The 15,647-nt window shown below is 44.8% G+C and overlaps 1 protein-coding gene across 3 annotated transcripts in view; it reads right to left on the bottom strand.

The window, feature by feature from the left end:
• EEIG2 (EEIG family member 2) overlaps positions 1-7,044 on the bottom strand; it is a 33,936-nt gene extending 26,892 nt beyond the window's left edge. Inside the window, exon 1 of one of the 3 annotated variants that reach the window (XM_064455646.1) lies at positions 6,654-7,044. In XM_064455646.1, coding sequence (XP_064311716.1) covers positions 6,654-6,892 — 239 coding nt within the window. In that variant the 5' untranslated portion in view covers positions 6,893-7,044. The remainder of the gene's footprint in view (positions 1-6,653) is intronic. The other 2 variants (XM_064455647.1, XM_064455645.1) reach the window with 2 other exon arrangements.
• Between the last annotated feature and the right edge of the window lie 8,603 nt (positions 7,045-15,647).

The raw sequence follows: 15,647 nt of genomic DNA, 5'->3' as shown, positions 1-15,647 counted from the left end.
CTAAGCAAACCAGCAAACAGCTGGCTCTGCAGGAAGAGCTCTACTTGTTTACAGTTCACAGCTCCACAGTTAATTTTCTGTTAATACATGCAAAACTTTAATGGAGCAATCATTTTCAATTCCACATGTTTTTACTCACAATAAACAGATTAGACCTTTAACTAGCAACATTCCAGGCAAAATATTTCTTATGAAATGTGTATAAGCTGATCATCACAGAAATAGAGCTGCTTTGGAATACTTTTACTTACAAAAAACTGCTGGTTACAAGCAAATGCAGAGACCTAAACGGGCATTCGCACTGTGAAGGGCAAACTGCAGTAGCAAGACTGAAGCCAGCAGTTCGAAGGAAGTGATTGTTCTGCTCTGTTGAACATTTTGAGGCTGTATCTGCAGCACTGCATCTGTTTTTGGGGCCCTCTCAGTAGAACTAAGGCACTGATAAACAGAAGCAAGTCCAGGGGGTGTGAGATGAGGGACAGGAGTCAGGGCTGAGGAGGATGAAGCACCTGATGCAGGAGAACTCAGGAACGTGGGATTCTTACAATCTGCAGAAGAGGTGAAGGAAGATCTAATTGCTATCTTCAGCCACCTATTGAGTTAGCGAGAAGATGGAGCCAGATGTGTCTTCATGGGGAGCGGAGAAAGGAAGAGAAATAACAAGAGAAATTCCTATAAAATAAGGGAAAAAGTGTTTACAATAAAAGTGGTGAAGCAGAGGGGCAGGTTGTCTATGAAGACTGGAATCCCCGTTCTTACGGATTTTCTACTGTTGACAGGACATAGCTCTGAGCTTCCTGATCTAATTGAAGCTAGTCTTGCTCTGAGCAGGAAGATGGACTACATGATATCTAGCACGCCCCTCCACCCTCAATTATTCCATGAACAGAAATAGCCCTTCAAATATGAAGGCAATCCGGTGCTACGGTGCTTGCAAATGGCAAGTTTATAGCACCAAAATACTGTGCTCCATGTACTGTGCTGGGGTCAGGGGAGGAAAAAACCCAAAACGTCATCAGCTCTTTTAAACCAAAGCACCTGTTCTTCTGCACAAGCCAGGCACATTAAGCATGAACGCTTTTCTCCCCACCCCCTCCTCTCTGAGAGATGTCTCTCAGGCATCCCTTATCAGTACAAAGTTCCTGAAAAGCTAACTGCTGCTGTACCTTACAGTAGTTAGTTACAGTAACAAGTCTCACAAGAGTGAGCCCTTTTTGTAACTACAATAACCAGTTACATCCTATGCAAAATGCAGTCTGTACATTTTCTTAATCTCCTACTGTAGCCCAAAGACAGCTCCCTTCAGATCTGATTTTATTTTCTTTACTCCTTTGATTCTTTGATTTTCCTCCAGTCTATTTCAGAGATTTAATTTCTTTATCCCTCTCATTTCCACACCATTACTCTTCCACTTGTACACGTGAACTCTCCCATTAATATTTTAGCCTTAGTTTCTTCCCTTTCAGCCCTGCCCAGAACACCCACACCATCACATTACCTTCCTCAAGCGTGTTCTCTTAACCTGTGTCTAAACCCATTTTATTGTAACTATCAATGAAAGGCTGAAGAGCTACAAAGAAACTATATATATATAAAAGAAAAAGTTATAATTTGTATAGAGAACTTCCCCTTCTTACCTCTTCCTTTCTACAGAGAGGGGCAGGGCCTGGAAGCTGCTCAACCAACAGTCTCTTCACAGCCGAGAAAACACTAAGCGGACATTCGGGAATCTGAAAAGAACAGCCACAACACTGCAAGCCAGGATTTTTATCCCACTGCCAGTTTGCCTCACAGCTTTTGAAAACTTACTTTCTTTCAGTTTATCCAACTGCAAGTCCAGTTACAGCTGAAACGCTGTTAGAAGTAGCATTATTCCCTACCAACTCTGAAGACTCAACAAGATTCAGACATCATGCAGGAAGACAAGAGCAACAGGGACAGTAATTCCATGTGACAGGTGTGTTTTTCTAACAAGTACTTTTGTTTAAAAACAGAAAGCTGGGTTAGCTGTGTTCCTATCAGGAGAAATTGTCCCTTTCAAATGCAGTAGCAGCAACAGGAAAACAATGGTTGCAAAGCAATTTGAAGAGCCCAGTGAGGCAGAAAATGGACTTGCTGGAGTCACAAAAACCAGATGTAGTTTTAGGCAGTCGAGAATGAGGTAGCCGAGCATCACTAGAAGTAAGAACAACTTATTATCTGGAAGATAAGAAATCAATTTATGCAGAAGACAATTACATATTCTAGTCTATATCTATTAGGAATATTAATATATTCATGCAAGTAATGCAAAATGTCTGAGATTGCCTCTCAGGACTCAAGAGCATGCTGTACATAAAAGAACCTCCCTGGAATCTCTTTGAGAATAAAATGTTTTGATGGAAAACTTATTGTTCTCAGCTGCCCCGATCTATATCTGCTACAGAGGTACCAATCATAATCAGCTTTTTAGTTTTGAACGTTGCTTTTTAAAAGAAACAGTCTGGAGTGTCAGAAATCAGATCTCAAAAGGCAGGGGAGCATGACCAAACTGAAGACTGCAGTCATAAGAACACACCACCCACGAGTGGTCCTTGAGTGGGGTGCAGGTAGAAATGGAGCTCAAAAATAAAACCACCAGGCTTACAGCTGCTGAGCCTAAATCTATACAGTACAGTGTTGAAAGTACACCCTCACGAAATAAGATCCTCTGCTTTCCAGAACTTCTTTGATTTCCTCACACCCTGTCTGTTCTTATGCTGCTGGTTGAGCAACAACTCAGCCTGTGAGCAGTTATCTACCCTAGGGGCCCATCAATTATTTCTTCAGCCTATTAGGATGAGGGCAGTTGCAGGCAGCCTGTACTTTCTGTATATGTATGTCAGCGTTGGACTAGCCTTGAATAAATATGCTTAGTATTTAGTCAAGTCTATACCTTAAAATAGTATTTTTCTGTTCAAGATATTCATAGGTGTAATTTCTGCCCTGGAATAATCTTCTGTCCTTTCATGGTGCAATAGACATTATGTGCACAACATTTTATGACCAGACAGTGCATAGATACATAGCGTCCTGGAATCTGCACAAGAGTCCTGTATTAACGTATCCAGTTTGAAAGAGAGATACCTATTATAATTGGCCCAGGGAAGAATGGAAGTGTACAGAGGCACCCTTCCACATGGGAATCCAGGCTTAAGCAAGAAAGTTTTCTAAACGAAAATGAGGTTTGCTACCATAACTTTGCACACATCCACAGTCTATTTGCTGAAAATCCACCCTTTGTTAGAAAAATCTAAAAATCTTATTGTAAAGATCCAGAAGCCATATCAGAAAGCAATTTCAAAAAAGGGGACACCAGGAATTACACTGTGGCTGACCCGCAGTTTACTAAAACAACCGAAAAAGCCCTCCCACAACTCCCTTCGAGGTCTTCCATGTTGTAGAGTTAAAGCTTACAGGCTATTTGTTCTCCCTAGAATTCCAGGGTCCCGTCCTTACACACACAGGCTCAGACATTTCCCCCCTCTCCTCAGGGTTTAAACACTGCTACTACTTGGATGTTCAATGTCCTTTGATCAAATTATTATTTGAAAGTACTAAATAGCTTTAAAAAGTTGAGTATTTTGTCAGGCAATTAAGCATTAAGCATTATCATACAGAATTTTCTTTTCCTACAGTAAATATTCACAAATACACATAGGGAAGTTTCAGACAGAAGTTTTCAAATTGGTGTTCTAAAAAACTACGTAAACACACAAAAAACCACAGCAGTGTATAAACAGTTAACATGGTTGATACTTATACAACAACCAGATTGCTACATACTGCGCTATACAAGTTGGTTTTATCTGATCACAGAATTTCTATACACTTCAGGCACACATCTGCCTCAGCCAGAAAAGTAGTCGGACTCTGACAAGTCTCCAATGACACAGACGATGAATGTGTCATATATTTCTTACATATCTCCTTCTCAGTAAAGATCTGACAAGTGAAACAAAATATTTTCCAGTAGCTTGAACTTTCATCTTTCTTCTTTTTGTCCCACATCATCATTCAGAGGAACGATCTAGGTACCCCACAGCTTGCAGGATCAGGCCTTTAATCATTCACACGGCATGATCCACACAGCAATGAAACAAAGAGTGCTTGGATCTGTTTTCATTACAACTCACTACATACAGGCCTTTATTCCAACACGGCCGGCCTGTGTCTTGATGACATTTCTTTCTCAATGAGTAAGCTTTAAAAAGAAAATGGCAGTGGTAGGCTGGTTTATAGCTTGTTGATAGGACTCCTTTTTTTAAAAAAGGCAAGGGCAGCAGAGTATTGGTTTGTATCAGTACCAACCTGAGAACTTAATCCTCAGTAACTTCTCCCCCCAAAATTATAGTTTACTAGACCTAAGTCAGTAACAAAAATAAAAGCTCTTAAGAAGACATGGTCAGTTTTCCCACATATTATATAGCATTTGAGATGAGTTTGTGTATCACCTTATGAAACACTGGAGTTCTTAAAACTTTTTATACTGCTCCAAAGATCACTACTTTAAGGATACCTTTGCCAGCTCACGCTGAAACTAATAAATGCATGCAACTATAAGATGACAGCCATTAAAAAAGTTTGCAACTGACAAATTTTGAAATGCTGCCACTCTGACGGTAACTTAATTTCTTCCTTATTTATTCAGACCTTTGCTGAATCACCACTATGAAAATTTGTCTGTTAATTCTTAAGCCAAGAGCAAAGGCACTCCCTAAATAATTGGCACTGAAGGATGACTGCAGAGGAATTCTTTACCTTCCTACCTGCATACCTCAACACTTCTCAGTCCAGCAGGAATGGGCCAGTTACACTCCCAGGGACTTTGCTATACAAGCATATGTTTCACAGCTGTTGTCATTTTTAAGCCACACCCCCAGATAAAGAAAATGGGAGAATTTCAAAGCTTCTTTAACTCCAACACAATATTTCAACACAATTTTTTACATCGTCACATTTCCACTGCTGCTTCGTACATACACGCGCTACCTCCTGTCATGCATCCCTCACTCTAATACGCTGTTCACATTCATAAAGATGTACATGTATGACTTCAAACTTTTAGCATCATAAGCAGGCAAGGCAAAAAAGGCCAAGATCACAGTAACGTATCAAAACCACCAGCTCAGCTGAAATGAACTCCTTTAGAATAGAGACACTGTCCAGAAGCTGTATGTCAGCCTGTGAAAATGACTTCAAGGCAGTAAGGGCTGCATTAGGACAGCAATGGCACATTAGTGCCTAAAATCATCATCATCATCTACTACTCATGAAGAAGTTGCTTGCAAGAAAACCACTGAAGAAAAAAGAAGACATGAAATGGGAACAGAACACTGATGACTTGAAGACCCTCCAACCATACAGAAGAATTAACCTTCAATTATACATGCTAGTGTAACAGAATGGTTAAATAAGGAGGGTTTAGGCCAAAGTTCCATTTTTATACTCTTCATTCTCCTTGATTAATTCTATTTACAGAATCAAAAAGCAGGTAATTTAGCAAGCTCGGTAACAGCAGTATTTTAATAAGAAAGTAACTAAATATTCATAGATTTGTTCCTGATTTGTGTCTGCTTCCAGGATTCTATGAGACGTTTTTCAGTCAACTCTCTTTGCAATAACATTAAAGTAATGTAACAGCCCCAGCAACAGGAGCAAGTGTAATGGGAGGGTGGCGTGCTCCCCCCAGACCTGAAGCCACAGCACACCCTTCCCACCGACACGGTTCTGCCTCTGCCTGGAAAAAAATAACCCACTTGCGCTCTGTTTACCCATCGCCACCAGCGGACCGGGAAGCCACCGTCACAGCTGGTGATGGCTCTATTGCTGAGGTACAGAAGGCAGTAAAGGAAAAGGAGAAAAAAATAAGAGACACCTGTCTCCTGCAGTACTTGCACCGCAGAATTAAGCATGAACAACATCAGTAATGCACGCGACCTAAATACGTACAGGAGATCGGAGAACGCTGTTCCATGAAACTGTTTACGTTAACTCTCCAAGCAAATATCCACAGAACGAAACACAGTGCGCCAGCGCCCAACAGCATAAAGCATTAAGGTCGTACAACTCGCGTTCGCGGGACAGCGCTGACTTCAGACTCGGTGGCAAGAAATTTCTGCCCCTCCCGTTACCCATAACGAGGAGGCTCCGTAGCTCGAGGCGGTATGGCACAAGCGGCCGCTTTCTCTACAACAGCCCTCATCCACTCGTGCCCTCATTTCCCCTTTTATTCAGTGTTCAAGAGCACAGGTATTTATTCTGAAGTGTTACTGCTCCAAGCAGCGAGCAGCCACGCAGGCGAGGAGCCCACAAACACTCCCACGCCTGTTCTCTGTTGCCGCAGGTACTGGCAAGGCGGACGGGGCGAGACAGCTCGCCTGCCGGTGGCGAGCCGGAGCGGGAGCTCTGCACGCCCGCTTCCCTTCCCGAGGGGAAAGGCGGGCAGCACGCCCGCAGCCCGGCCGGGCTCTGCCCTGAGCCCCGACCGCCGCGCCCCGGGAGCCGGCCTTGCCCCCGAGCGGCCCCGCGGGGCGGGCGGAGGGCGCGGCAGCGGCGGGGACGCGGCTCTTCGGAGGCTCGGAGCCCGTGGGCGAGCGGCGGCCGCTCGGCTCGCAAGCCCCGGAGGCACCTACCGGGAGGACTCGCCGCTGAAGCTGCCCCCGTCCAGCAGCCGCACCTTGCAGAAGAGGATGCCGTTGACGAAGGGCACGGAGGAGAGCTCGTCCAGCTCCAGCTCCACGCGAAACTTGAACTTCTTCTTCTTCATCATGATGAAGGCCATGGGCCGGGGGCTCCCCGGGGGCCGCCCCCCGGCCCGGTCAGCGCCGCGCGGCAGCTCGGCTCCGCGCCGGCCGCCCCGCTCCGCTCCCATGCCCGGGGCGAGGGCGGCACCGCCAGGACGGGCCGGGCCGGAGCGCCGGCCGCTCCCAGCTCAGCCCCGCGGCCGCGGCTCTGCCGGCCGGCGCTCACACAGCAGCCGGCACCTCCCTCCCGAACGCGCCCGCCCCCGGCAACGGCTGGCGGCGGGCGCGGCCGGCGGGAGCCCCCCGGTGGCGCTGCGGGGCGTCCGCTGCCGCGCCCGAGTCCGGCGCCCTCGGGCTCTGCGATGGGGAACGGGGCGCGCCGCTGTCCCCCGCCCAGCGAAGGGGCCGGGGAGGGACGCGGCCCGGCCCCAGCGCGGCCCCGCAGCCCCCCCGCCGCCCGCAGAGCCCGCTGAGCCCCAGCAGCCCCCCCGCAGCCCCCACTGCGGCCCCGCAGCTCTCCCGCTCCCCCGAGACCTCCTGCAGAGCCCGCTGAGCCCCGGCAGCCCCCCGGCAGCCCCCGCTACGGCCCCCCAGACACCTCCCGCAGATGCCACTGCAGCCCAGGCAGCCCCCCCAGCCCTCCCGCAGACCCCACTGGGGCACGGTCAGCAAGCACATGCCTACTGTTTCGCCAACATTACATCTGTCAAATGCATTATTTTAATGAAGAGTTGCAAAACGATAACATCGTTTAAACATCAAAATTTCAGCTCTGAATTTAGATTCCTTCTACCGTAATTCAAACCTTATCAGATCTTTTACAGCAGCACAGCCTGTAGTTTACAACTGGCTCCACTTCTGACACGCACAACAGACCCTCATAGTCTTGTAGAGAGGGAATGTACATGTCCATGTTTACATTTAAGAACAGTGCCATGGCACAGCACAGATGATCGCAGCAGCACACATGCAATGCTCTTTTGTATCACGTGTAGTTCAACACCAGCACGTGCTCTCCAGGGCAAAGCCTTGCCTCAAAAACCCCTTTCAGGGGACTAAAACATAAAGCAAGCTCCAAGCAACCTCTGTCAGCAGATCAGTTTCCTCTTCAGTGTTGCGTAAGAAAACCCTAACACATAGCATGTCTTCCCATAACCGAGCATCAATTCACATTATAAGAAAAAGAATGTGTGATGATCACAGAATGGTTTATGGTGGAAGGGGCCTTTAGAGCCCATCCAGTCCAACTCCCCTGCAGTGGGCAGGGACATCTTCAATGCGACCAGGTTGCTCAGAGCCCTGTCCAACCTGACCTTGAATGTCTCTAGGGATGGGGCATCAACCACCTCTCTGGGCAACCTGGGCCAGTGTCTCACCACCCTCAGTGTAAAAATTTTTTCCCTTATACCCAGTCTAAATCTCCCCTCCTTTAGTTTAAAACCATCACCCCTTGCCCTGTCACAACAGGCCTTGCAAAAGAGGTCGCCCCCACCCTTCCTCTAGTCCCCCTTTAAGCACTGGAAGGCTGCAATAAGGTCTCTCCGCAGCCTTCTCTTCTCCAGCTGAACAACCCCAGCTCTCCCAGCCCGGCCTCACAGCAGAGGAGCTCCAGCCCTCGGAGCATTTCTGTGCCCCCTCTGGCCCCGCTCCAGCAGCCCCATATCTGTCCTGTGCTGAGGAGCCCAGAGCTGGAACTCAGCACTGCAGGGGGGTCTCCCCAGAGTGGAGCAGAGGGGCAGAAATGATGCATGCAGTGTGATGCTGAGCCCCTGAAATCTTGTTTCAGCATGTGAAAATACTGCTGCCCCTCATTCAGGATAAATATGTAAAAAAAATATTTTTTATGGAATACATACCTAATGTATCAGGTAATGTGTGTGGCTAAGTATACCAAAGTGTCAATGCTGTCCTGTAGCATGATCCTAGAAAAAAAATGAGCAAAAAGCATTAAAATGGAGTCCCTGGAAGAGAAGTGCTTTTGTTTTTTCTGTCCTACAACATCCATTAAAACCAACTACAAGGGTAGTTCCAACTCCATTATCAGTTTCATGTTCCTAATAAAAACTTCCCTCCAAGACTCCCAGAAGTCAAGTAATCACTGGCTCTGAAAGAAGCTGTTTAACTAGAGTAAAGTTAATACAAAGACATCTTTGGCAGGAGGTCTAGGCATTTGGCCTTTACCTATGAGTTTCCCCCTTGAGAACACTTTTTCAGTCTGCCTTAAAATAATTCTGAAAGTCTTCTCTCTTTGACAAGCTGCAACAGCTTACAAAACCTCATACAAGGCAATTCTTCAGGTACTGTATTCATCAGCTCTCTGCTAAAAGGAGTGGAAGCTGTTCAGCCCCCAGAGGGTGTGAGTTAGTACGTGGTTGGTGTCGAGTTATACTAAGGTGCTTCTTTCTTTCAAGACTAAAGAACCAGTTCCAGAGTTTTGTTAAAAACAGACGTTTCAGGTTGATGGGAGAGGTTACCACACATAGCTAGGAAGTCCTGTGTATTACAGTCTAGGAAGAATAATGCAGCTAAAGAACCAGCAAAAAAACAGGGTTGCACACCTGATGGATTATCTGTTGGAAGTTTGATAAGTACAATTGGTCCAGATATCATACAATACCTTGAAGAAAATCTGAGGTCAGAGGAGCAGTAGATTAACAACCTTGATGAATAAATAAAGCCTATACATTAGTATATGTTCTTTAAGGAGTCCCCAGCGCAAGTAAGTTCCCCTGCAAAACTGAACTTCTCCAGAAATTGCAAGTGTTTATATGCTGAGTGCACCAACGGGCTGTAATAGCCCTGACCAGCCTTGCCTGGGTCCTCACCCACACCCTGCCCAGGGGACCCATCTAAGCTCAGCTCTGAGCTGCCAGTCCTGGTTTGAGCACAGCTGTAGCTCTGCCTGTCTGTTGGGTGGTTGTTTTGTTGTCACCTTACCCGTACCTTGCTGCAAACCCTGACCTGCAGGTCAGCTTCCTAGCTTGGTCTCAGACCCGTCTTTTCATTGCAGATGTGTCTGTTTGCTGTTGCTGGACTGGGCCCTGAGTTGCGTTCCTAGCGCAGGCTCAGACCTGCCTCGCTGCGGTGGATGCCTGCTCTCCTTGCTCAGGTACTGCAGGACGGGCCCTGGCAGGTGAGACCTCTGCCCTGCTCCCTGTGTCACTGCACTCAGCTTCCCCATCCTAGGGAGGGGGCTGGCCCTTGCTGTGTCCCCCCCTTGAGATGCTGAACTCAGGATCTGCTAAATCCTGAGAACTGCTAAAACCAAGAACTGCTAAAACCTAAATGCCCAAGGAATTTAGGAGGTTTGATTCAAATGTAGTTCTTGTCCAAAAAAGCCCAACTCTATTCAGGGGCTATATTTACATTCTAAAACTGGTGACTTGAAAAAGTCTTCTATATTGTGTACAACCTTCTTGATCAGAAACAGTCAAAGTCAGAAGTGTCAGAAGTATAGATTCCTAAATATATTTAGAATCTTCAATCAAAAGATTCTCAAAATAGCAGAGGAGTTTTTTTCAAAAAAGGATAAACACTGTGGGTAACGTAACGATCCTGTGTTGTCATTGATATAAAGCTTCTGCAAGTTTAAAGCACTGGAGTTTTATTTTAGGAGAAATTCATAAATCTTTAAACAAGTTGGCTGTTACTCAAGCAGGTACAAGAACTCAAAGACTCAAGAAAAACCAGTGTCTTTCAAAATACCACAGTTACACCAGGATAAAAGAAATAAGAATTCAAAAGCTGTTTGCTCTTCCGAAGAATATAAGATTTCAGTCACAAAATTGCAGGAGTTAAGAGGGAGCTTCCTTTATGGACAGGTGAGTCCCTGGGCAGGTGAAGCCCAGGTCTCTGGGATTTCTAAATTCTCCAAAGCACCAGTGTATATATCATTGCTGAAGACAGCACCAATGTGACCTGTGTTCACCCACTCAGCCTATTTTTCTGCAGCACTGTTTCCCAGCTGGGCACCTCTATTTCTGACCCGTAGCTCTTTTTCCTGAGAGCTGCAGCATCAGAAAAACTTTGAAACGTCTCCTGGGCCTGGCTTTAGATCCATCGCTTCTCTTGGTGCAACATAAGGTCTGGTCTACAACCTGTATCCAGATCAGTGCTTCCAGCAGCAGTCAACTGTAAGCATTCTGTCTTGGTCACGAAAGAGATTAATTTGGACATCTGAAACTAAATTAAACTAAAAAGTGAGCTCAGTGGGAGCTAAATGCAGTGTGGGTGAGTAAACTCTGAAATCATGGCACTTCTCATGCTGCTTTAAGAAATATGTGGTGAAATCTCATTCCTCCGAATATTTACATGTTAGTACAAGCCCACATGAGTAAGCAGTCTCTCTGATTACCCTCTGAATGATCGCTGCCCTCATGTGGCATGGCTATTTAAAGCTGTGCTGTAAATAAAGCTCAGGTAACAGCCCCAGTCCTACGAGGTATTCTGTGCCCTCCAAAACGGTGATGTGTCACGGGAAAAGTCAGAACAGAGTGGAAGCATATGCAGCTTAACCTCCATTGACAATATTAAATCATGATTTCTCAATTTGTAAATAACATTTATCTGTATTACAGCACCAGTCTTCCTGAATGAAGACATAATACCTTTTTCACACTAAACCGTTCCAATGCTGTGTGCTAGAAAATACAAGTACCAGTAAAGAAAAATATGCCAAAAATAATTAAAAATCTGAATTTACTGTAGCTTGTTATTCTATGATAGTAAGATTCCCCAACAAGTTTGTTTTGGATTATATCTTATAATGATAGTTTAAAACCGAGCTAGTTACATCTATATAATGCAGCAAGTATTCATTTTACCCTAAACCAAGAAAAAAGCACTGAACTTTGTCCGTTGCCTTTTAACTATGTATTGCCTTTGTGTTGTTTAGTTACATCCTCCTGTGTGTGTCCTGAAGATTGCTCCTTCAGGTGACATGAAATTTCTGAATGTACTTAACAGACAGTTTAACTGTGTAGCAGAACTGGGTTTGATCTCGTCGTCTAAAAATTACTCAACTTCACTTCAGTCCCTGGAGTAAAGCCAGAAATTACTTTTGGCTCATGCAGCAGACAATCTTCATAATTTTACAGAAAAAGAGCTATGGTATCTAGAGCAGACAACGAATCTTGCAATTCAGCTGAGTTATCTTTTAGTTGATTAATAAAATATACCAAGTCTTCTTCTAGCCTCTAAGGTTTTGTGATATTTATAGCACTTCCTTTAAGTGGACAGTGTTGATGTGACTTAAACATTCATTGTGCATGTATTGATACATACAGTAATTAAAAGCTCTTGTTTTAGTAACTTAAATGCATATATCTTTCTGATATGTTTTTGATGTTCTGATACTATTCAGTGTTGACATCAGAAAGCCTTATAATACTCAACTAATAAAAATGTTACAGAAAAAAAAAATAAATCTTATTTTAGATGCATACCTTGGGCGAAGACATTTTTTGACTCACATGACTTTGGGGCTATGCAGTTCCTCCAAGCAGGGTAAAAATTGGAGTGCAGGATGATGGACTATTAAAATTCCATTTTAACAAACAAGGACTCTATAAATGACAGAGCCTCAAACCTGTCATATCAGACCATTTGTAGAAGTAGTTATATTTTTGGTAGCGCTCGCTTCCAAATGATAGGAAAGACTTATTTTCTTGATAGAGATGTAAATGAGGCTGAGCTCTGGAATTGCGTTTGCGCGATGTCTCGGATGTCACTGTGGAAGGTCATTTAGGCCTGACTAGTGTCTGTATCTTTCAACAAGGGCAATGGTTTCCTCACAGACCTGTATCTAGTAGTTTATCAACATAAGCACAATGTCTAAGACTCTTCATACTAAAGTCAAAGCATTTAAACCTTCTGCACAGCTCTATGCTACTTACTCCATTTTCAGGGAGACCAGGGCAAATCTGGGATCACTTGATGAAAATATGAGTTTCGCTGTTGCTCCACATCTTGGATAGACAGTTGGACCAATGAAATACAACCCATGCTTCCAACCTTCTGCCATGCACACTAGTCAAAGCAGAATTTATTTGCAAATACGAATTGTCTAACCATCAAGCTCTATTATCTGTCTGTTTTCTGGGGCCCACTTTTCCTATGCAACTCCTAACGGTACGACACACGCTATAGAAATTATCACTATGCATGATGCACTTAGGAAAGCCAAACCTGCCAAAACTAGCTTTTCCTTATTGCTTCAGGAAGAAAAAGTGCATCTTTTCCTCTTTTACCTTGAACTTTGGACTCTAACTTTTCAGAAGTGTTAATGACAACTAAAAAGTTTTTAGAAAAAAATGCCAGTGTTCTATTGAGGTTCTCTTCTCGTCTTCATCTTTTACTTATGTGACTTCCTACTTTAGTTGATCATCCCCCATCAGACACTACTTTCAACCCACACTGCAGGTAAATTACAGCAGATAGTCCACAGACTTGTGTGTATTGCCACTAAAGTAATGGTTATATTTAATTGGTAAAAAAATATTTTAAGTGTGTGTGTATATATAATACATACATATTGACTCTGAAGTGATTACCAAAATGTGGTGTCTCATTATGCTGCTAGGAGAATAGTGCCAGCAGGTTCTTGTCAGTGCTTGCGTATAGCTTTACTGATCATGTGGAAATGATTAGCTGATGTTGTAAACTACTTTTGCACACAACATAGGGTAAAACTGCCTGAGGTCAACTTAAGCGTATGCTTCAGGTGTTTGTTGTTAGTTTTTGAACGGTTCTAGTTCTTACAAGGTGTTAATATACAAGCACATTATTTAGTATCATCATATAAGAAAATAATTGTACTTCATCAAGACCTCAGGCAATGACGATGCTGGATATTAGAAACCTAGTGATATGCAATGGGAGCTTGAGGTAGCACTGGTTCATTCCCACTTATGTCCTATTTCTATGTATTGTATTCAGTAACTCGTACAAATAGTTATTACTTGCCTGTTCTATTTAGTGACAAGAGAGAATGTTGCACTCGCTGTACTTTACTAGATAAAGATGTAAGGACGATGGTAAGAGTAGAAAAATAGAATCAAAGGCCAATCTACTTAGCGGAATTACATCGCTGGGGTGCAGTGACCTCAGCATCATTCACTTTCCTTGTTCCAGAAGGGAGTGTGTTTACTTTGCTTATTCCTATATACAGTGTTAGCTGTATTACCGAAGCAACATCTCTGTATTTGGACCTGTCTTTTTAACATATTTATCGGTTAGATGAAGGCAGCAGAGTACACTCTCATCAAGTTTCCAGATGACTGTGGAGGACCACCTGGTGTGCTCAAGTGTAGGACTGCCATTCAGGGAGCTGGAGGAGCAGGGTGACAGGGACCATACAAAATTCGGCAAAGACAAACGTGAAGGAAGGAATAGCCCCTTGCAATGATACAGGCCAGGGAGCAGCTTTGCAGAGAAGGACCTGGGGGTCTTGCCAGAGAGCAAGTTGAGCATGGCCCAGCAGTGTGTCCTGGTGGTAAACAAGGCCAGCAGCATCCTGGGCTGTATTGACAGGAGAATGGCCAGCAGGTGGAGAGAAGTGATTATCCCCTTCTGCTCTGCACGAGCTAGACTGTATTTGGACACTGTAGTCCAGTTCTGGGCTCCCAACACCTGAAAGTCATGAATAAAGTGGAGAGTTCAGCAGAGGGCCACCAAGATGTCTGGGGGCTGGAGCACTTGCTCTGAGGAGAGGCTGAGGAAACCGAGCTTGCTCAGCTGGGAGAAAAGAAGGCTTTGTGGGGTCCTAAAAGGAGGCTTCCACCTTCCTTGTAGCTACTGAGAGTTTATAAAGAAAATAGGGTCAGGCTTCTTATAGTGAGACATGGTGGGAGGATAAGAGACAGCAGGCACAAACTGAAATGAGAATGGCTCAGAGTGGATCAAAAGTGAAAAGCTTCTTCCCTGTGAGGACTGTCAGGGTATAGAGCAGGCTGCCCAGGGAGGTTGTCCAGCCTCTGTCCTTGGAGGTCTTCAAGACTGAATAAATACTTGAGCAACCTGGTCTGAGTTCATGGCTGAGCTTGCTTTGAGGAGGACGTTGGACTACAGACTCCCTGAGGTCCCTTCCCACCCCACATATTCTGTGATTATATGAACCTATAATGCAATCAGATAGTATTTACATAAGCAAGTCATAGTAGTGTCTATCCCGTTTTCAAACACCAATGGTTTGGTTGTTTTTTTACCAATTTTAGACCAATTAGTCTATGGTCAGACAATGTAGCACATTAGCTTTATTAATTACTCTTTGAGCAAGGCTACTAAGTTTCTGCTACAAGGCTGAAATGCACTTTCTGTGGTTGTGCATTGACTATGCACCAGGAAAGCAAGACTGAATTCAGTGGCTCTTGTTCTCACTGCACCTCTCTCACAGAAAACCTAGTTACTGACATTGTCTATCAATTTGTCCATATACCAGTTGTGTCATTTACATAGTTCCTTTTGAATTTACTCCACTGATTTATTTATGAAGCAATTATGAAGCACAAAACCTAGAAATTTCCTCTTGTAGCCTTTGGTAGGCTAAACGGGCCAAGCTCTTTCAGACTGCCCTTCTGGTGTCCAGACTAAGGGTTCTTCACACAGCTTCAACCCAGACCTCAACCGTTAGTGACTAAAATAAGCCAAGTACCCAAATTAGGTCTTTTACAGCGCTCCTGGGATTTCTCTACTTGCCCTGGAAGCGTTTAGCCGGATATAACCGTGTAAATGCGGCAGGGAGATGGAAGGGGAGAGGAAGAGAGGCGAGGCGAGGCGAGGCGAGCCTGAGGGGCCGCGGCGCCGCCCGCGCTCTCCCTCAGCGGATCATTTCCCGCTTCAGGGCGAGGGGGAGGAGAGAGGGCGGGGAGCGCTCTCCCCCCTCCC

The sequence above is a fragment of the Phalacrocorax carbo genome, chromosome 6 (genome assembly GCF_963921805.1).
Source record: "Phalacrocorax carbo chromosome 6, bPhaCar2.1, whole genome shotgun sequence".
In the NCBI taxonomy this organism is placed as follows: Eukaryota; Metazoa; Chordata; class Aves; order Suliformes; family Phalacrocoracidae; genus Phalacrocorax; species Phalacrocorax carbo.
This window is presented reverse-complemented; position numbering and strand designations above follow the sequence as displayed.